Genomic DNA, 22317 nt, shown 5'->3' with positions numbered 1-22317 from the left:
TGTGTGTGTGTGTGTGTGTGTGTGTTGAGGGTCTCTGCTAGCCTTCCCATATCAGTCATTCTGGGAACCCTTGTGTGCATACCTGGGCCTCAGTTTTTCCCTTCTGTCAAGTAGAGAGGTTTTTTTTTTTTTTTTTTTTGTCTTTAATCTCTACAGGCCCTTCATGTGTGGGGCTTAAGGTTTTTTTTGGGGAAAAAAAAGCCTCCAGGTCTGTGAAGGTCCCATCTGATGTTTACTCCAATTCCCTTTTTCTTTAGGAAACCTTTGTCTTTGGGCCCACCCACTCATTAGAGCGATGCTGGTGGAGGTCTCAGCCTATTGGGTTCTGTAGGGATGATTGACATGGCCAGCACCCAATACCTGTTCAAATACTGTCTGCTGTTGTGCTCTCTGCTGTCACTAGGGCCTCTGGATGTTTTTCTGCTCTTGGGCTTTTTCTTTTTTAAATTTAAATTTTATTTTATTTATTCCCTTTTGTTGCCCTTGTTGTTTTATTGTTGTAGTTATTGTTGTTGTTGGATAGGACAGAGAGAAATGGAGAGAGGAGGGGAAGACAGAGAGGAGGAGAGGAAGACAGACACCTGCAGACCTGCTTCACCGCCTGTGAAGCGACTCCCCTGCAGGTGGGGAGCTGGGGTTCGAACTGGGATCCTTAGGCCGGTCCCTGCGCTTTGCGCCACCTGCGCTTAGCCCACTGTGCTACAGCCCGACTCCCTGCTCTTGGGCTTTTTCATGCAGATAGAACTGCCCCTGGCCCCATCCTACTAGCACCTATGCAGTGGTGGGGCTCAAACCTGGGCCACTTGCACGAGACTTACCCAGTGAGCTATCTTTATAGCCCTCAAATGTTTGCTGACTTCTGTTTCTTCCAGTGCTCCTAGGGTTCCATCCAATGTCTTCTTTAGACGCATTTCTCAAGAAGGTTGATCTTTAAAAACCTCAAGGGGATGCTCTTGCCCCAACCCTAGTGGGGAGGAGGAAGACACAGCTAGAGCCAGGGTATTAAGATAGAAACTGCTGCTTGTAGGAAGCCAAAGAATGGAGAGTAAGAGGAACACTGGGAGAAAGAATCGAGATGAGCCCGCAACAGTGTACATATTTGACTCTGAAGGATCACAACTATCTGGCAAGTCCTGGAGGCATGAGGAGTCATGGCAGGTTCTTGAGCAAAGTATGGGCAGTTGAAAAGATGGGTAACAGCGTTAGAGGCACAGGCCTTAGTGAGAAAGGCCAGTGCAAAGCACAGTGAGGCCTATTGTGACGAGATGCATGTGAGGTCTCAGACTGGAGCCCAGTGGGTCTAGCCCAAGCCTGGGAGGTGGCGTTTGGTTTGTGTATTTTCCTCATGGTAGATTGTGTTTGTTGTGTGTGTGTGAATGACTGGAAGTGCAGGTTAAGAACAGCCCAAGCTCAGTTATATGACACTGAACCGGGCCACTCATGATCATTCTTTTTATTTTACTGGAGCACTTATCAGTTATAGCTTACGTTGGTACTGAGGGATTGAATTTGGGACTCCTGGTGCCTCAGGAACGAGAGTCTTTTTACAGAACTATATGCTGTCTCCCCGCCCTACGGTTTTTTACTTTTTTGGTTTGACTGTACTCCAACTTTGCTCATTTTGGAGAGGATAGAACAGCCCTAGTGTCTGCCTTGTGAGGGCAAACCACTCGGCGACCAACCGGGAAAGCCCCCTCTTCTCCATCAGTAACGCACACGAAGTTAAGGCCACCATTGCTTTTATTTGTTTTGGGTGTAGAAAAAGCAGGAGCTCCAGGCATGCTGCGAGCTCCGTTAGCCGGAACTCCTAAAAGGAGAGGAAGGTGTGAGTGAGGGTTTTCATTGGCCAGAAGAACCCTGAGGCTGGAGCCCATTGATTGAATCTCGAGCCTCCCGCAGACGGAACCTATAGACGGGGTCTGAGAAGGGCCGGGGCTCCAGCACACCGGGTTCTCCTATTGGCTGGGATTCCGGCAGTCTGGCGGCGGGCAGGCGGGCTGGACGCCTACTTCTGAGCAGGGATCATGTCGTCGATGGACTGGCCCTTCTCCAGCTTCTTTTCCATCTCCACCATGAGCTTCACACCGTCCACCACCAGCTGCACCTGTTCCACCTCGGACGAGCCCAGCCGGTCGGCATTGGACACGTCAAACACTGAACCCACTGCAGCTGTGTCCACGCCACCTGCGGGACGAGGGAACAGGAGCATGAGCTAGGGACAGAGGTACCGGAACGACCTGGTGACAACTGCGACAGCACCAGCACCGAGTGACAGGTGCTAGCAGCGCCTCCCACACGTCTCCAGCTGTTAAGACATCTCACCCACAACCAGCCAACTGAATAACATGATGGGAGCTGGGGAGACAGCATAATGGGGGTGCAGAAGGCTTTCACACCCAAGGCTCTGAGGTCCCAGGAGCCCCAGCAACACCATAAACCAGAGCTAAGCCGCTCTCTGACCTATCTCATGAAAATAAAATAGGGGGTGGTAGATAGCATAATGGTTATGGGAAAAAAAAATTTTTTTTCGTGGCTTAGGCATCAAGGGTGGCAGGTTCAATCCCCGGCACTACCATAACCAGAGTCGATCAGGGCTCCTAACTAATAAAATATTAAAGAGAAAAGCATTTTGGAGGAGACCGTGAGCTGGGGTCCTCCTCCCTTTGCAAAAGGGAAACATCCCGGAGTGCACGTACACAGTCATGATATATTGATGTCTGTAAGTGAGGTACGGTGTGCTTCACTGCAGGGGAAGCATCTGACGCTCTGAGAGGAGCAGACCTGCCCACCCCTCTGAGCCCTGAGATGCCACGACGGGCGCGCCCCCAGCGCACCTGTGCCTCGCTTCTGCAGACGCAGGCGGGTGAGGATCTCCTCGAATTTGGGATGCTTGCTTAGGTGCTCCAGCTTCACGTGCACGCCTCCGCGTAGCCCCGTGCCCAGGTTGGAGGGGCAGGTGAGCACGTAGCCCAGGTGCTCGTTCCACATGAAGGGGTGCCCTGCCTTCTTGAAGATCTCTTCAATCTAGGGTAGGTGTGGAAGAGAGGACCGATGGAGGCCAGCGCAAATACACCCTTAACCCACGGGGTTCGCCACGTGGGGCCGTGAAGACTGTGGGTGGGGGCGGAGTCCCCGGGGGACGAGAGCGGGAGGAATGGAATTCCTAGGGGGAAAGGTTCGACGGCACAGTTGGTGGCATGTTTTTGCCAGACTAGGGTTTGAAGCCCGCCCTAGGGTGGGCTCTTAGGGACAGGGCTTGGATTTGGAATAAGGCTGAGCCCCCAAGGGGCCAGGGCTTTGGCATTTTCAGCGGCACGTCCAGAAGGGTGGGCCTTGAAAGCAGTCTTGGAGGGACCGGATTGGACCTGGGAAGGGCATGCGTCGAGGGGCGTGGCTTGAGAGAGGCTACTCCTCGGGGGCGGGGCTTAATCTCAGGAGTCGCATCAAGGGGCGTGACCTACATGTGAGGCATGGTGTGGGCGTGGCTTAAGCATAGAGCAAGGTTCCGAGTGGCAGCACTGGAGAGCAGGTGGGGCTTGCACTCACCTTCTGCAGCCCCACGCAGAAGCGACGGAAAACCTCCTTCATGTTGCCCCCCTTCTGCATGGAGATGACTCTGAGGTGATCCTCCTCGTTCACCCACACCAGGAAGGTCTTGTTGTCGTTATGCCTAAGGGTGGGTACAGCAAGGGGTCACATAGCGGGCCCCCCACCCTCTGGCAAACATGTACCTACAAGCCAGAGGTGCCCAACCCACCCATAGAGGGGCTTCCTCAGAATCGCAGGTGTTTGGGGCAGGGGAGGTGGTGCAATGGATAAAGTGAGATCCTGAGTTTAACCCTAGCATCCCATGTGCCAGAGTGATGCTCTGGAGTGCGATATCTCTCTCTCTCTCTCTCTCTTGCACACACACACACATATGCCTTTTTTAAAAGAAAGAATTTCAGAAGCGTACACCAGGACAGACTTAAGCTCTAGCATGACAGAAGATGTGAAATCTCCATTCTCTGGATCAAGGACTTTTAGGGTGCCAACTCTTGGAACAGCATTACGTTATAGGCTTAGAATCTCAACTATCTGGAAAACAGATGTCTGGAATCAGTATCGATGCATTTTGGCAATCCTACACCTGGTTTCAGCATCAGCGAATCTTCCTGTCACATTGTGACATCTTGGATGCTGTCTTAGAACCACAAGACATTAAGATCTGGAGATGTTGGAAGCCAAGCTATCACAGATTCTGAAACTGGTGGAGTCTTAGAACCTAAAAATATTTCAAACCTTGAAATCTGAGAATCATGCCATTTGTTAATCTGAGAACCCAGACTCCCCAAATCCTTTGAAACTCGGTTTCTGAAAACCTTTTGAAAATCTTTGATTATTAGAATCAGGGATTCACATATTCAGGGGAATTCATAGAGATCAGACTAGTAACCAGCATGTGCTGAGCACAGGACTGGTGCCAATACTCTACATAACTTCACTCATTAGTCCTGATAAGAGCTGACTACCATTTGCTGTAATCCTGCTTGTACAGATCAGAGACTGGGCAGAGAAACTTTCATACGCCCAATGTAGCACAGCTAGCAAGTGGCGGCACTGGGGTTCAAACCTAGGGAATTCTGTTCATGTCTGTTTCCCTAACTGCCACTTCTCTGGCCCAGGTGTCCCACACTATGACACATGGAGGGGTACTTGGGAAAGGTGATTTCTGTGGGACTGGCATGGGTGGCAGAGTAGCTGGGTTCTGGGGGGACTGCAGGGGCCTCACCAGATGCCGCGGGCATCGGGCCAGTCCCGGGCCATGCCTGAGGCCAGCAGCAGTGGGGACACAGGCTTGTCGAACAGGAAGTGGTCATCGATGAGCTGCTGCTGCTCCTGCTCCGTCATGCTCTTCAGAGGGTAGTACTTCCCCTTGAACTCTCCCGTCAGGCTGTTGAGGGCTGAGGGGACCACAGCAGGGTGGTGAGCAAGTCTGCCCCACTGCGACTGGGTGGGTAACCCCACCCAGCTGCCCCTGGTGGCTCCCCGACTCTGTGTCTTAGTACTAATTTTTAGGTTAGGACAGAGAAATTGAGGGAAGGAGGGAGGTGGACGGTGGCACACATAGTTAAGCACATAAATTATGGAACGCAAGGATCCAGGTTCGAGTCTCCACTCCCTACCTGCATAGGGGAAGCTTCATGAGCAGTGAAGCAGGTCTGCAGGTGTCTCTTATTCTCTCCCTATCTCTCCCTCCCCTTCTCAATTTCTCTCTGGTGTATCTAATAGGAATTAGAAAAGAGAAGAAAGGAGGAGAAGAAGAAGAAATAGCCGCAAGAGCAGTGGATTCATAGTGCCAGCACTGAGCCCCAGTAATAACATTGGTGGCAATAAAAAACAAAATAAAAGGGGTTGGTTGGTAGCACACAGGGTTAAGCACACATAGCACAAAATGCAAGGACCTGCTCAAGGATCCCTGTTTGAGCCCCTGGCTCCCCACCTGCAGGGGGTTGCTTCACAAGTGGTGAAGAGGCAGGTCTGCAGGTGTCTCTCTCTCTCTCTCTCTCTCTCTCGCCTCCAGGGTTATCACTGGGGCTCGGCAAATCCACTGTTCCTGGAGGCTATTTTTTCCATTTTGTTGCCTTTGTTGTTATTGCTAGATAGGACAGAGAGAAATTGAGAGAAGAGGGAAAGGCAGAGAGGGGGAGAGAGAAAGACAAACACCTGCAGACCTGCTTCACTGCTTGTGAAGTGACTCCCCTGCAGGTGGGGAGCCGGGCGATTGAATTGGGATCCTTACACTGGTCCTTGCGCTTTGCACCATGTGCGCTTAACCCGCTGTGTTACCATCCGACCCTCTCTTCTTCCCTACCTCCCCCTTTTCTCTCAGTTTCTCTCTGTCATATCCAACAACAAAATGAGAAAAGAAAAAAAAAAAAAGAAAGAAAGAAAGAAAGAAAGAAAGAAAGAAAAGAAATGGCCTCCAGGAGCAGTGGATTCGTAGTGCAGGCACCAAACCCCAGTGATAACCCTGGAGGCAGAAGAAAGAGAAGAAGGAGGAAAGGAGAGAGATAAAGATAGATATGGGGAGGAGACGGTGAGTGTCCTGAATCCCTGCTTCTCCACTCGTGAAGTTCCCCCAGGCAGGTTAGGACCTGGGGTTTGAACCCGGGTCCTTGCACACTATACTGTGTGTACTTAATCAGGTGCTCGACTGCCCAGCCCCTCCAAACTCTGGTGTCTAAACTATTTGGGAGGCTGGAGAGTGAGGGAGAGGCATCACAACCTTGCTCCATGCCCTGGGGAGCTTTCCCTGGTACCCTGGTGCTCCCATGTGCCCCTGGGGCTCTAACTCTGGACTTGAACCTGGTAAGGCACTTGCTCTGTTGGATGAGCTCTCTCCTGGCCACTCTGCATCCTGTTACATCCCCAGACTTGAGAACTCTGTCAGAGCAGTGACTTTGTCCATCATGGGACCCCAGCTCCCTACACAAGGGCCAGAGCTGGGAGTGTTGGCTGGGAGTGGTGGTGGGGGAATTGAATGGAAGGAAGGATGATTAGAGGAAAGAAGAGGTGGAGAGAGAGAGGGGTGCTGGAGGGGTGTCAGGACTCTGGTGGGGTTCTGCATGGATCTGTTCAGGGCCCCTCAAATCTCCATAGACAATGCCCCTCCCCCCAGACTTCCATCAGGAAGAGGCCATCACTCTTGTCCCAGCATGTCACCGCATCCCCAAGCTCCTCTCTGTGTCTTGAAACAGAGACTTAGGGAGTGGTCCCTGAGGAGGCAGATGGGAGCAGGGCCCAGCAGCAGGACAAGTGTGTGTGTGTGTGGGGGGGGTGGGGTTGGGGTAGGGGTTTCACCTTCCACAGAGAGCTTCTCCACAGCGCGGCGCTCCCCGCGGGAGCAGTGAGGGGGCAGCGTGTAGCCCTTGATGCTTCGGCCAGTGCGGACGCGGCTGCTGAACACGTAGTTGGGGTCCAGGTCGTCTCCACCCTGGGGGAAAGGGAGGTCAGGGGCTTCAAACCCTTCTGGGCTTGCGCTGTCTCCCCAGACCTCCGCAGCTCTCTCTGCCTCTCACGTGCTCCTGCCGTGTCTCTGTCTCTCTCTGTTTCTTCTTCTGTCCATTCTCCCCTCTGTGAGTCACTGTTTTCCTATTTTCTCTCTCTCTTTTTATCCATGTCTCCTCTTTATCTGACTCATCCCTGTTTATTTTTTTTTTTAATTTATTTATTCTTTTTTTGTTGCCCTTGTTTTTTATTGTTGTCGTTATTACTGATGTCGGCATTGTTGGATAGGACCGAGAGAAATGGAGAGAGGAGGGGAAGACAGAGAGAGGGAGAGAAAGACAGACACCTGCAGACCTGCTTCACCGCCTGTGAAGCGACTCCCCTGCAGGTGGGGAGCCGGGGCTTGAACCGGGATCCTTGCGCCGGTCCTTGTGCTTTGCACCGTGTGCACTTAACCCAGTGCACTACCGCCCCACTCCCCTATCCCCGTTTCTTAATCTCTGTTTCTCCCTCTTCTAGGTATCTGGTTTTTATAAGGTTGAGATTTATTTGTTCATTTTGTTTTCTTTGTTTTTGTCGCCACTGACGTTATCACTGGGGCTTGGTGCCTGCGTGACATAGCCCCAGCTGTTGGCAATTGTATCTCCTCCCTTCCTTCCTTCCTTCCTTCCTTCCTTCCTTCCTTCCTTCCTTTCTTTCTCTCTCTCTCTTCCCTTCATTCTTTCTCTTTCTCTTAGTTTCCTTCTATCCTTGATAGGACAGAGAGAAAATGAGAGGGAAGGGGGATATATAGAGGGAAGCAAAAAGACGCCTGCAGCCCTGCTTCACTGCTCATAAGGCTTCCCCCTTGCAGGTGAGGAGCAGGCTCGAGCCCTGGTCCTGTGTACAGTGTGTGCACTTAACAGGGTGACCTCTTTCTCTGCCCAGCCCCTTCTCTCTGACGTTCTGTCCTGTCCTGCCCTTCTTCCCCCTCCTCCAGGCAGCCCACCTTGAGGTTCTCATGGTTGAGGTCAGTCTTGTGCTTGTCAGTGGGCTTATAGCCTCCATGCCGGTCCTGGATGATGGGGTCGAAAAGGTCCTTGAACACGTCGTAGGATTCCTCATCTCCGGCCACACAGCCCACAGTCATGATAAAGGGGTGGCCTGAGGGTGGGGTGGGGTGGGGTGGGGTGGGATATGGTCAGAGCTGCCCATCCCAGCAAGGATGGGCTGTGCCCTGAGGATTTGGGATTGAATGGAGGCTCTGGGAGTGTGTGTGTGTGTGTGTGTGTGTGTGTGTATGAATTTATGTGTGTACCTGCATTGCATGTGTGTGCCGTGTGCACACATGAATGTGTATTATATGTGTGGCATGTGCACGTGTGTCAGTAGTTGGGGCTTCATTCAGGACCCCGGCTCACAGCCCAGAGTCCTGGGCCTGGTCAGAAAGGGGAGGGTGGACAGGGGTCTCGATGACATCAGTCCAGTGGCTAGAGCACTAGACTCTCAAGCTTGAGGTCCCAAGTTCACACCCCAGCCTCGCCTGTGCTGAAGTGATGCTCTGCTTCTCTCCCTACTTAATTCTCAGTTAACCAATCATAATTTAAAAAGTTATTTAGTTTAATAAGAGACAGAGAAAGAGACCAGAACCTTACTTAGCTCTGGTTTGTGGTGGTGCTGGTGACAGACTGAGACCTTTGGTGCCTCAGGCATGAAGAGCTCTTTGCATAACCATTATACTGTCTCCACAGTCATTCATATATTTATTTATTTATTTTTACCAGAGCACTGCTCAGCTCTGGCTTATGGTGGTATGGGGAATTGAACCAGGTACTTTGGAGCCTCAGGCATGAGAGTCACTTTGCAGAACCATTGTTCTATCTACCCTGCTTCCAATCATACTCTTCTTAAAAGGTTTGTTTCACGATGACTTATGAGAGAGTTGAGAGACAGAGAGTTGCCAGGGCACTGATCTGGCTAGTGCTGGGGATCAAACCAGGAACTTCAGGCCTGCGAGTACTTTGCCCCAGCAACTGAGCTATTTCCTCAACTGCTAAATATTGGATAGATAGGTTTTGGTAAATACACCAGTTGGCCTGTGCAGGTTGCCTGGGCATGAGGCCTTGGGCTCAATCCCCTGCACAGAAAGTGACTACTTCAGAGACAGCCTGAGCTGAAGGCTCAGCCTCAACCTCCCAGAGCCTTCCAGAACCTTGGACCATCAGCTGCCACAGATAAACAGGGACAAGAGACACCCAGATTCTGCCCAGAGAGGGCAGCGGGCCCCGCCCTCAGTCCCATGGGGGTGGGGGATGGTTTGGCTGAGATGCCCCTATCTCCCCTCCCCACTCTGCTCACCCTGGGGGTGTTCCTGGGGAGAGAACCACAACCCATCAACCAAGGGTGGCCGTGTGCAGGCAGCACCCTGTACCCCAAATGTACAGGGACTCCCAGTATATGCTCAACTTGGAGCCAATTTTTGCAGGTGGTGAAACTGAGGCCTGGAGTGATCCACTGCCCCACCCCCTGGAAACCTCAGCTTAAGCTCATATGCATTTGTGGAGGGAGTTGTCCTGCACCCACTGGGGCACAGTGCCCATTACACAGATGGGGAGGCTAAGCCTGGTGGGTGCCTCCCCACCCCCCACCCCTGACCCCCCTCACCGGGATTGTCGACGCCGGTCTGGATGATGTCATCCAGGGTAAAGCCGGAGGGCGTCTCCTTGTCACGCAGCTTCTTGTAGAGGTCGGGCGTCAGGACCTTGGCCATGTGGTTGTTGTGCTTGGCCAGGTCGGGGTACTCCTCCTCTGGCTTGTAGTTCAGCTTGAATTTGTTGTGGGTGTTGCCGAAAGGCATGGCGGCGGCTGGCAGGCCTGGGGGTCGGGGCGGGAGGGGGTGCTGGGTGCTCAGCAGAGACCAGCCAGGGCTCCGAGCAAGGCTCAGGGTCAGGCAGGCCCAGAGGTCCATCTGGTCCCCAAGCCTCTGACTCTGAGCAAGAGCCCCCCACCTCCACCCTGCCACCATTCCCAGATGACACCCTTTATTTACTTACTTACTGGAGAAAGCCAGAGAGAAAGAGTGGAGGGAGAGATGGGGAGAAAGAGACACCTGCAGATCTGCCTCTCCATTTGCGAAGCTTCCCCCCTTCAAGTGGGGAATGGGGCTTAAACCTAGGTGCTCGGGTATTGAAGCATGTGTGCTCAACCAGGTGCACCACCAGCCATCCCGCAGGCTTTATTTAAATTTATTTATTTATGAGAACCACAGAGGAGAGGGAGGTAGAGAGAGAGAGAGAGAGAGAGAGAGAGAGAGAAGACCAGAGCACCACTCTGACACACACAAAGCTAGGGGTCAAACTCTCGGAACTGAGAGTCCAGTGCTTTATCCACTGCAGCTCACTGAGACCTCACCACTCTGGGCTGACTAGCTCCGACTGAAAGAAACAGCTAGAAGGACAGAGGGAGAGAGACCACAGTACCAAAGCTTCCTTCATGCTGGGGGGATGGGGTGGGCTAGAACCTAGGTCTTGTGCTTGAGCCCTCTGGCTGGCCTGTGTCTTAGCTGGAAGCAGCAGGAGCCCTGGATTGGGTCCCGGGCAGGTGACCCTGAACCCAGTTAGAGATTCAGTTTCTCTAGCTGGCTAGTGTAGGTTCTGGGATCAGCAGACTGGGTTTGAATCTTGGCTTTGCAACTTACAAGGAGCTGTGTGACTTTGGGCAAGTTGCTGAAACTTTCTGTGCCTCCAATGACATGTCTGTAAAATGAGAATCATAGTGACACCTCCCAGGGGTGCTGAAAGTGAAGTACAGAATTTCAGGAGCCAGGCACCCACTTAAGTGCAAGAACCTGGGTTCAAGCCCCTGCTTCCCACCTGCGGGAGGTCCAGCTCACAATTGGTGAAGCAGGTCTGCACATGTCTCTCTTTCTCTCTCCCTCTTTAAATCTTTTTTTAAGGTTTAACTTTTTTATCTTTATTTATTTATTGGATAGAGACAGCCAGAAATTGAGAGGGAAGGGGGTGATAGGAAGGGAGAGAGACAGAGAGAGACACCTGCAGCCCTGCTTCACCACTTGTAAAGCTTTCCCCCTGCAGGTGGGGACCAGGGGCTCAAACCCAGGTCCTTGCGCACTATAACATGTGCGCTCAACCAGGTGCGCCATCACCCAGCCCCTCAATTTCTCTCTATCCTATCTTGTGGGGGAAAAAAAAAGAAACAATGATCACCAGGAGCAGTGGAATCATAGCGCTGGCACCAAGCCCCAGTGACAACCCTGGAGGAAAAAAAGAAAAATTCCACTGTCTCTGCTGTTCTCCGTCTCTAATTCTTTTTTTATTTTAATGTATCTATTTATAAAATGGAAACACTGACAAGACCATAGGATAAGAGGGGCACAATTCCCACCACCAGGGCGCCATATCCCATCCTTCCCCTGATAGCCTTCCTGTTCTTTAACCCTGTGGCAGCATGGACCCAGGGTCATTATGGGGTGCAGAAGGTGGAAGGTCTGGTGGAAGGTAATTACTTCTCTCTATATATATAGAGGATGAGAGGCAGCGACAGAGAGTCAGAAAGAGGAGAGACCGCAGCACTGCACCCCTGCTCTTGTAGCTTCCCCCCTTGCAGCTGCGCCGGCAGAGGACTGAGGGCTTGAACTCAGGGCCTGGTGTGCGGCAATGTGTGTGCTCCTGGCTCCTTGATTCTTATTAGAATGATGGTGCCTCTTATTATTTTAAAAGTTCAAATGCATTCGACTGTTTTTAAATCAGGGAACACAGAGCCTGGGCGACAGCACAGTGGTTCTGCCAAAGACCCTCCTGGCTAAGGCTCTGAGGTCCCAGCTTCAATCCCCAGCACCACCATAAGCAAAGCTGAGCAGTGCTTTGGGGTGGGAGGAAGCATTAGATAAGATCTCAGTTTCATTGGCCAGGTTTGCATGTGCCAGAGTAGTGTTCTGGTGAGAGAGAGAGGGAGAGGGAGAGGGAGAGGGAGAGGGAGAGGGAGAGGGAGACGGAGAGGGAGAGAGAAAGAGAGAGAGAAGATAGAGAGAAAAAAAAAAGCAGAAAGATGTGGTCAGGCTGAGCTATCAGAGACCAAGAATGAGGGGGATGGGCAGGGGTGAGAGGGGGAGCCAGGGAGGAGCTCTAGAGCTGCTGCCCAGTCTGGGGGCTATTTATAGAGTCTGGCAGGGTCCCCCCTCCAGCTGTCCCCCTCACACACACACAACACATTCCAGGAGCTCAGCTTGCACCCAGTCAGCAGGCTGGGGACAGGTGGGCCAGGGTAGCCTAGAGGACACAAGAAACCCAGGCCCCGACTTGAGACCTTCACTTCTGAAGGTGTCCCCTTTGCCAATCCTCCACCCAGGACAGGCCAGCCAGGCTCTGAGAAAAGGGAGGAAGCCCTGGAGACAGGACAGAAATAGCACCCCGACACACACTCTCCCACCATGACACAATAAAAGGGGCTCAGCACCCCACGGGGCACAGGAAGCCACATGTGAGGCTAACAAACCAGGGACGCCCAGTGCCTCAGACTCAGAGCCCCCAGCACCTGCTCCTGCAGGATCTGACAGGCGACACCAGACGGTCCAGGCTGGGGACAATGCGGGGTGACCCAGGCTCAGCCCGAAGCCCCCCACAGAGGGGAGGGGGTGACAACTGGTGACCACCCAGCCTCGTGGGGCCTCAGGGTCCCTCCCCACCACCCATGATACAGACATCACAGGCCAGGGGTGTGGGTGGAGGATTCCCACAAACGTGAGGACAGGCTCTGCACACTGACCCTGGGAGAACGGGGGAAGTGTGGGGGCTCCCTTGGTGTCCCCTCCAAGGTCAGATCACTGCTGGCACCCAAGGGTGCCCCCACCCTGGACCTCTCCCCTGGTCGGTACCTGGCTGGGCTGTGTTGAAGGGGGCTGTCTGCACTCCAAGGCGACAATGACCCAAAGCCGGTGCCTGGCACCCTGGCCTTATATAGGGGCCCAGGGGGAGGGGCAGCTGAGCCTCCACCCTCGCTTGGGACCCAGGCGAGCCCCGCGCCCAGCCTATGGCCTTGTATGGGCCGCCCAGGGCCTGAGCAACCCCCCCCCCCAAGTGCTGAGTGTGCTGGCCACCTGCCAAGGACACCTTGCCTCCCCGGGGCCTTGACCACCCCCCACCCCAGCCCCGGAGAGGGACAGGACACTGAGGTGTGAACATGGGTCCACTGCCCAGGATGGGTGTGGGACCCCAATCCAGCCCCTTGCACCCAGTGCCTGCAAGGGAGGGGTGGTGGTGATGGGTGGGGCTGCTTGGAGAGGCTGCAGATTCCAGGCCGAGGGGAGATTTCTACTGGGGGGGGGGGAACTGGGGGGGGGACAGTAGGCTCCAAGCTGGGAGGCTATTTTTAAAGAGCACTGCGCTGGGAATGGGGAGCCAGCAGGTGTTGGGGGTGGGGTCGCCACGTGTCCGGGTTAATTATAACCCAGCGTCTCTGTCTCTGGTGTCGCCGGCCCTTATATGGGCAGCTGAGTCCCCAGGAGACCACCCCCATCGCAAGGGAAAGGGGGTGCTGGACGGTCTCGGGGAGCCCCACTTGCACATATCTGGGCTGGCAGCTCCGCTGGGAGTGGGGATTCTCTAGTTAGGGGGGGTTGAGGTGGGAACAGAAAGGCTGCTTCCTTCCCTCTGGAAGGGGCCAAGATTGCGTGATGAGCCGGGGCGCCTTCTCCAGGGAACTCTCGGGATTGCAACAAAGAAGAAAAAGTGAACCGTCCCCCCTGCAGGGGCTGGTGGGGGGAGTGGGGGCTTGAACCTGGGTCCTTGTGCTTGGTACCAGCTGCATGTGCCAACTCTTTCAGATAAGAGGAGACAGACACCACAGCACAGCAGCTCCCTGCAGTGCCGGGGCGGGGGGTGAAGACAGAAAACTTGAGAGGGAAAGGGGAGTTAGAGAGGGAAAGAGAGGGGCCAGGTGGTGGCGCACCTGGTTAAGCGCACATACTACAGTGCCCAAAGACTAGGGTTCAAGCCCCTGATCCCCACCGGCGGGAGGAAAGGTTCAGGAGTGGTGAAGCAGGGCTGCAGGTGTCTTTATGCCTCCCTATCTCTCCCCTCTCAATTTCTGTCTGTCTCTATCCAATAATAAATAAGTACAAAAATTTAGAAAAGAGAGGGGAGAGAGAGAGAGAGACCTGCAGCACTCCTCCTTCACCATTCATGAAGCTTTCCCTTGCAGGTGCTCGAACTCGTGTCCTCGTACATGGTAACATTTGCGCTCAGCTGTGTATGCCACCACCCTGCCCTCCAGCCCAACTTTAATTTCTTGTTTATTATTGGATAGAGACAGAGAGAAATAGAGAAGGAAGGGGGAGATAAAGAGGGAGACAATGACACACCTGCAGCCCTGCATCACCACTTGTGAAGCTTTCCTTTCCCCCTGCAGGTGGGGACCCGGGGCTTGAACCCAGCTCCTTGTGCACTGCAATGCTCATAACCAAGTGTGCCACAGCCTGCTCCCCCAACTTTAATTTCTTATGCGAGGGCTGGGGAGACATCATAATGGTGATGCAAAGGACTCTCACGCCTGAGGTTTTGGGATCCTGGTTCAATCCCCCCACACCATCATCAGCCAGAGCTGAGCAGTGCTCTGGTGAAAAAGAAAAAAATTCGGGAGTCGGGCTGTAGCGCAGCGGGTTAAGCGCAGGTGGCACAAAGCACGAGGACTGGCCTAAGGATCCCAGCTCGAGCCCCCGGCTCCCCACCTGCAGGGGAGTCGCTTCACAGGCGGTGAAGCAGGTCTGCAGGCGTCTGTCTTTCTCTCCCCCCCTCTGTCTTCCCCTCCTCTCTCCATTTCTCTCTGTCCTGTCCAACAACGACGACATCAGTAACAACCACAATAATAACAACAAGGGCAACAAAAGGGGATGAATAAATAAATAAATATTAATTAAAAATTTAAAAAATAGTTAAGAAAAAAGAAAAAGAAAAATTCTTCTGGGAGTCCCAAGCACTGCCTCAGCAGCCATGGAGTCGTACTTGCACTTCATCGCTCAGGTGGGCTGCTAGGGCTTGAACCCAGGGCCCCACACATGCTCCACTACTGGAGGTAATGCTTTCGTGAGACCGAACATGTAAATACATTCTTAAAAAACTGATTTGGTGGTCCGGGAGGTGGCGCAGTGGATAAAGCATTGGACTCTCAAGCATGGGGTCCTGAGTTCAATCCCCAGCAGCACATGTGCCAGAGTGATGTCTGGTTCTTTCTCTCCTATCTTTCTCATGAATAAATAAATAAATTCTTAAAAAAAAATTGATCTGGTGGGAGTTGGGTGATAGTGCAACAGGTTAAGTGCACGTGGTGCAAAGCACAAGGACCGGCATAAGGATCCCGGTTCAAGCCCCCGGCTCCCCACCTGCAGGGGAGTTGTTTCACAGGTGGTAAAACAGGTCTGCAGGTGTCTTGTCTTTCTCTCCCCCTGTCTGTCTTCCCCTCCTCTCTCCATTTCTCTCTGTCCTATCCAACAACAATAATAACTACAACAATAAAATAACAAGGGCAACAAAAGGGAATAAATAAATATTAAAATAAATTAATCAAAAATTGATTTGGACAACAATAACGACAACAATAAAATAACAAGGGCAACAAAAGGGAATAAATAAATATTAAAATAAAAATTGATTTGGACAACAATAATAACTGCAAGACAAGGTTAAAAATAAATAAAAATAAAACTACAAGGGCAACAAAAGGGATTAAATAAATGAATAATTTTTTTTAAAAAGAAAGTCTTAAAAAGTTGATTTGGGGGGCCAGGCGGTGGTGCAGCTGCTTGAGCACAAACACTACCATGCACAGAGACCTGGGTTCAAGCCCCTGGTCCCCACCTGCAGGAGAAGCAGGTCTGCAGGTGTCTCTCCCCCTATCTCTTCTTCCCCCCTCAATTTCTCTGTCTCTATCCAATAATAATTATTCATTTACTTATTTATTTATCTCTAGGGTTATCGTTGGGGCTCAGTGTCTGCACTATGAATCCACTGCTCCTGGAGGCTATTTTTTCCCTTTTGTTGCCCTTGTTATCATTGTTGTTGTTATTGCTGCTGTTGTTGTTAGATAGGACAGAGAGAAATGGAGAGAGGAGGGGAAGACAGAGAGGGGGAGAAAAAGACAGACATCTGCAGACCTGCTTCAACGCTCGTGAAGCGACTCCCCTGCAGGTGGGGAGCCGGGGGCTCAAACCGGGATCCTTATGCTGGCCCTTGAGCTTCATGCCATGTGCACTTAACCTGCTGTGTTACCGCCTGGCCCCCCTATTTTATTTTTTTGCCATTAGGATTATTGCTGGAGCTTGGTGCTGATCCCATGAATCCACTGCTCCCACTGGCAATTTTTTTTTTCTTTTTATTCTCTTTGATAGGACAGAGAGAAATTGAAAGGGAAGGAGTTAGATATGGAGAGAGACAAAGAGACACCTGCAGCCCTGCTTCACCACTTGTGAAGCTTCCCCCCTGCAGGTAGGGAGCAGGGCCTCCAACCCAAGTCCTTGAACATGGTACCATGTGCACTAAACCAGGTGTGCCACCACGGCCTCCTGTTGATTTATTTATTAACATGAGAGAGAACCAGACATATGCAATACTGGGGCTCGAACTCCAAGTCTCAGGCTTCAGAATCCAAGGCTCTAGCCGCTGTGCCACCTCCTGGGTGACACCAGTCAATCGAGCTGCAGTGCCATGAGTTTCACAGGACAGCGAGAGGGCAGAAGAGAGGAGCAGGGGCGCCAGGGGGAGGTCAGATCAGGCTTCTCTGGGGAGGTGACATCTGAGCAGAGCTGGGAGGGCAGGGCCTGCCAACTAAGGGGATTCGGAACAGCAGGTGCAGAGGCCCAGAGGTGGGAATGACTTGGCACATCTGAGGGACAGGTGGGGTGACAGGACCAAGGGGACAGAGGTGACTGGAAGGAGAGGAGGCCAGGGCCAGGAGCTGGCTCAGCAGTAGTGCCTAGTCTTGGAGTCAGTCCCCAGCAACTACGTGTCCTGCAGAAAGTTCTCATGCCAGCAGTTTAGAGGTCCCAGGTTCAAGCCCCATGCTACCATCAGCCGGAGCTGATCAGTGCCCAAGTAATAAATAAAGATTTGACATGTGAGGGTGGGGACTGATAGCATAATATTTATGCAAAGAGACTTTCATGACTGAGGCTATAAAGTCCCAGGTTCAATTCCCCACACTACCATAAACCAGATCTGAGCAGTGCTCTGAAAAAAAAAAAAAATATATATATATATATATATATATATATATATTTATGTGTGTGTGTGTGTTTTCTGTGTTCTGGCCATATAACACCAGAAACCCTGTGCTTGGGGCCCTCTCCTCTGTGGTGACCTCCTTTAGAACAGGTGAAAATGTCAGAGAGCAAGGGAGTCAAATTTATTATTTATTTGCTATTTAGTTATTTATCATTTATTTTTTATATTTTAAAAATATTTATTCCCTTTTGTTGCCCTTGTTGTTTTATTATTGTAGTTATTATTGTTGTTATTGATGTCATCGTTGTTGGACAGAACAGAGAAATGGAGAGAGGAGGAGAAGACAGAGGGGGGAGAGAAAGACGGACAACTGCAGACCTGCTTCACCTCCTGTGAAGCCACTCCCCTGAAGGTGGGGAGCCGGGGGCTCCAACAGGGATCCTTATGCCAGTCCTTGCGCTTCACGCCATGTGTGCGTAACCCGCTGCGCTACCACCCAACTCCCACATATCATTTATTTATTCATAAATGAGCAAGAGAACTAAAGCACCTCTCTGGCACATGCTAGGGATTAAACACAGAACCTCATGCTTGCAATCCCTGCTCTCCCCAGCCATTATGAGGAAATCTCTCATTTAAAAATATTTACTGGGGCTGGGTGGTGGCGCACCTGGTTGAGTGCACGTTACAGTGCACAAGGACCCGGGTTTGAGCCCCCAGACCCCATCTGCAGGGGGAAAGCTTTGTGAGTGGTGAAGCAGTGTTGCAGATATCTCTCTGTCTTTATCCCTCTCTGTCTCCCCCTTCTCTCTTGACTTCTGGCTGTCTCTATCCAACAAATAAAGAAAACATTTAAAATATATATTTTTTCCCTTTTGCTGCCCTTGTTGTTTTTCATTGTTGTTGTAGTTGTTGTTGACGTCGTCGTTGTTGGATAGGACAGAGAGAAATGGAGAGAGGAGGGAAGACAGAGAGGGGGAGAGAAAGACAGACACCTGCAGACCTGCTTCACCGCCTGTGAAGCGACTCCCCTGCAGGTGGGGAGCCGGGGGCTCGAACCGGGATCTGTATGCTGGTCCTTGCGTTTTGCGCCATGTGCGTTTAACCCACTGCGCCATCGCCCAACTCCCAAAGATACCATTTTTAAAAAATATACTTGGGAGTCGGGCGGTGGCGCAGCGGGTTAAGCGCATGTGGCACAAAGCGCAAGGACCACTGGTGTAAAGATCCAGGTTCGAGCCCCCGGCTCCCCACCTGCAGGGGGGTCACTTCACAAGCGGTGAAGCAGGTCTGCAGGTGTCTTGTCTTTCTCTCTCCCTTTCTGTCTTCCCTCCTTTCTCCATTTCTCTGTCCTGTCCACCAACAATGACATCAATAACCACAACAATGTTAAACAACAAGGGCAACAAAAGGGGAAAAAATAAATAAATAAAAAGCTTTAATACTTTACCAGAGCACTGCTCAGCTCTGGCTTTTGATGGTGCTGGGGATTGAATTTGTGACCTTTGGTATCTCAGGCATGAAAGACTATTATGCTATTAAGGAAGACTATTAAGACTATTATGCCCTATTTATTTAGTTAGCTAGTTATTTGGTTATGAAAGAGAGGGAGCCACAGCGTCTCTCTGCCACAGGTGATGCTGGGGGTTGAACTCCAGCACTCATGCTTGCAAGCCCGAGGCCTCATTCACTGTGCCACTTCCCAGGCCACGAAAGAAATCGCTTGACCTTCAATTTACTTTATCTTCCTGTTTCTTTCTTTGTTTTGGTGTCAGGGATCAAAACCCAGAGCCTCATATATGCATGGAAGTCACGTGATCTTGACCTTGCGCTCCACTGCAGATCAAGTCTTTATTTTCCATGTATTGATTGACTTACTTATTTTTTGATCGGGACCAAGGTTAGTAGCAGGGGCTCAGTACCTGCATGAATAATTCACTGCTCCTGGCAGCCATTCTAACACCACTACAGCCCCCCCTTTTTCTGGTAGGGGGTAAAAGGCAGAGATAGGAGGAGGAGCACCTGCAGCATGAAAGTGGGCATCGGGGGCTTGAACCCCAGTCCTTGCATGTGGCACATGTGACCTCTACCAGATGCAACCCTCCCCCCGCCCCCCCCAGCCTTACTGAGATAAAATTGAGGAGCATCCCTACTATAAGTCTAGGGGTACAGACACCAGGTGGTGGCACACCTGGTAGAGAGCACATATTCCAGTGCTCAAGGATGTGGGTTCAAATCCCTAGTCTCCACCTGCAGGGGAGAAGTTTCACAAGTGGTGAAGCAGGGATACAGGAGTCTCTGTCTCTCTTTGCTCTCTCTCCCCTTCCTTTCAAATCTCTGTCTCTATCCAATAATTAATGATTACAAACATAAGTTTAGAGGTACACTCCCCTCTTCTCCTGTGGAGGTGGGTGCTCTGTTATTCCGTCTGCACAGCTGAAGAAGTCTGTGGGCCCTGGACTGGGTGTGTGTCATCTAGTCTGAGAGGTCACAAGGGGCTTCTGGAGGAGGAAGCCTCCGTCCTGGAGCTCAGGGAACCAGCAAGCAGGGGGTAGATAGACTAAGCTCGGCTTCCCGGGACAGCAAGCAGGGAAACGGGGGTTTGGTCCACGGTGCGGCGGCGCCCTCTGGCGGACACACTCCGTAGTACAGGGGTCATGGGATGAGTTCAGTTTCGGGAGTCACTTTTTCTAGGGATGGATCCATTCGGCCACTCAGCAGATGCGTACTATGCAGCCAAACGTGCCCACCCAGGCTCCATTCAGGAGCTAAAGGATCCAGCTTTTTGCCAAAGTGATGTTCTGATGTTCTCTCTTCCCCTCCCTTCACACTGAGAGTCTACTGCTTTATCCTCTGTGCCACCTCTCAGGCTGCTGCTGAAAATCTTAAATAGTGGTCTGGGAGGTGGCGCAGTGGTAAAGCTTTGGACTCTCAAGCGTGAGGTCCTAAGTTTGATCCCCAGCAGCACATGTGCCAGAGTGATGTCTGGTTCTTTCTCTCTCTTCCTAGCTTTCTCATAAATAGAATCTTGAAAAAAGAGAAAAGAAAATCTTAACTAGGTTTTCAATATTTTGAGACAGGAACATTCATATTATTATTAATTTAAAAAAAATTTTAAAATATTTATTTATTCCCTTTTTGTTGTCCTTGTTTTTTATTGTTATAGTTATTATTGTTGTTATTGATGTCGTCGTTGTTGGATAAGACAGAGAGAAATGGAGAGGTTTTCAATATTTTGAGACAGGAACATTCATATTATTAAATTTTTTAATTAAAAAAATTTTATTTATTCCCTTTTTGTTGTCCTTGTTTTTTATTGTTGTAGTTATTATTGTTGTTATTGATGTCGTCGTTGTTGGATAGGACAGAGAGAAATGGAGAGAGAAGGGAAAGACAGAGGGGGAGATACAGACAGACACCTGCAGACCTGCTCCACCGCCTGTGAAATGACTCCCCTGCAGGTGGGGAGCCGGGGCTCGAACCAGGATTCTTACACCTGTCCTTGCGCTTTGTGCCAAGTGCGCTTACTTAACCCATTGCCTACCGCCCGACTCCCACATGATTATTTTTTATTGCCACCAGGGCTGGGGCTCCATGCCATCACTACAGATCCACTGCTCCCTGTGGCCATTTTTTCCCTCTTTTCTTTTTTCCCCTGAATTTTATCAGGACAAAGAGAAATTGAGAGGGGTGTGGGGGGGGAGACACTTACAGGCCTGCTTCGCCTCTCGTCACATTTCTCGACTGCAGGTAAGGAGCAAGGCCTCAAACCTGGGTCTGCTTCTTATTATTTCTATCTATTTATTCCCTTTTGTTGCCCTTGTTTTTACTTTTGTTGTTGTTGTTGTTGTAATTGATGTCATCGTTGTTGGATAGAACAGAGAAATGGAGAGAGGAGGGGAAGACAGAGGGGGAGAGAAAGACAGACACCTGCAGACCTGCTTCACCGCCTGTGACGCGACTCCCCTGCAGGTGAGGAGCTGGGGCTCCAACCGAAGTCCTTACTCCGGGTCCTTGCGCTTTGCGCCACGTGCGCTTAACTCACTGTGCTACCGCCCAACTCCCTTATTTCTTTATTGGTGGGGATTAATGGTTTACAGTCGACAGTAAAATATAGTAGTTTGGGGAGTCGAGTGGTGGTGCGCCTTGTTAAGAATACATAGTACTGGGAGTCGGGCGGTAGTGCAGCGGGTTAAGCGCACATGGCGCAAAGCGCAAAGACCAACATAAGGGTCTGGGTTGGAGCCCCCGGCTCCCCACCTGCAGGGGAGTCGCTTCACAGATAGTGAAGCAGGTCTGCAGGTGTCTTATCTTTCTCTCCCCCTCTGTCTTCCCCTCCTCTCTCCATTTCTCTCTGTTCTATCCAACAATGACGACGACATCAATAACAACAACAATGATAACTACAACAGCAGCAACAAAAGGGAATAAATAAATAAAAAGTCTAAAAAAAAGATTACATAGTACTGAGTACAAGGACCCCCACACGTACACACAAGCATATGGGTTTGAGCCCCCAGCTCCCCTTCTGCAGGGGGGACTCGTCACAGGCAGTGGAGTAGGTCTGTAGGGGTCTCTTTCGCTCTCCTCTTCTCTCTCAATTTCTCTCTGTCCTAGTGGTCTGGGAGGTGGCACAGTGGATAAAGTGCTGAGCATGAGGTCCTGAGTTCAGTCCCTGGCAGCACATGTACCAAAGTGATGTTTGGCTCTCTCTTCTATCTTTTTCATAAACAAACAAACAAACAAATAAATAAAACATTAAAAAATTCTCTCTGTCCTATCCAATAAAAGGCGGGGGGGAAGGGGGAAGGGGGAAGGGGGAAGGGCTATTAGGAGCAGTGGATTCGTAGTGCAGGCACGGAGCACTGGCAGTAACCCTGGAGGCAAAATAACAATAACAACATTAAATAATAAATAAAGGGCAGACGGTAGACAGCATAATGGTTATGCAAACAAGACTCTCATGCCTGAGGCTTCAAAGTCCCAGGTTCAATCCCCCACACCACCATAAGCCAGAGCTGAACAGTGCTCTGGTAAAATAATAATAATAATAATAAATTAAATTAAATGCAGCCGTTGGTCCATGTAACATTTCTCAGCTTTCCACATAATAACC

At 51.1% G+C, this 22317-nt stretch overlaps 1 protein-coding gene across 1 annotated transcript; it reads right to left on the bottom strand.

Moving 5' to 3' along the window:
• Positions 1-1722: 1722 nt before the first annotated feature.
• Positions 1723-13003, bottom strand: CKM (creatine kinase, M-type). Its single transcript, XM_007532859.3, has 8 exons — positions 12863-13003; positions 9634-9843; positions 7979-8133; positions 6844-6976; positions 4772-4943; positions 3547-3670; positions 2835-3024; positions 1723-2184 (listed from the first exon to the last, which is right to left on the bottom strand). Exons 2-8 carry the CDS (start codon positions 9824-9826, stop codon positions 2006-2008), a joined length of 1146 nt encoding a protein of 381 aa, XP_007532921.1. The 5' UTR covers positions 9827-9843; positions 12863-13003; the 3' UTR covers positions 1723-2005.
• Between the last annotated feature and the right edge of the window lie 9314 nt (positions 13004-22317).

The sequence above is a fragment of the Erinaceus europaeus genome, chromosome 2, assembly GCF_950295315.1.
Source record: "Erinaceus europaeus chromosome 2, mEriEur2.1, whole genome shotgun sequence".
Lineage (NCBI taxonomy): Eukaryota > Metazoa > Chordata > Mammalia > Eulipotyphla > Erinaceidae > Erinaceus > Erinaceus europaeus.
Note: the sequence above shows the minus strand (reverse complement) of the source record. Positions and strands in the feature narration are given on the sequence as shown.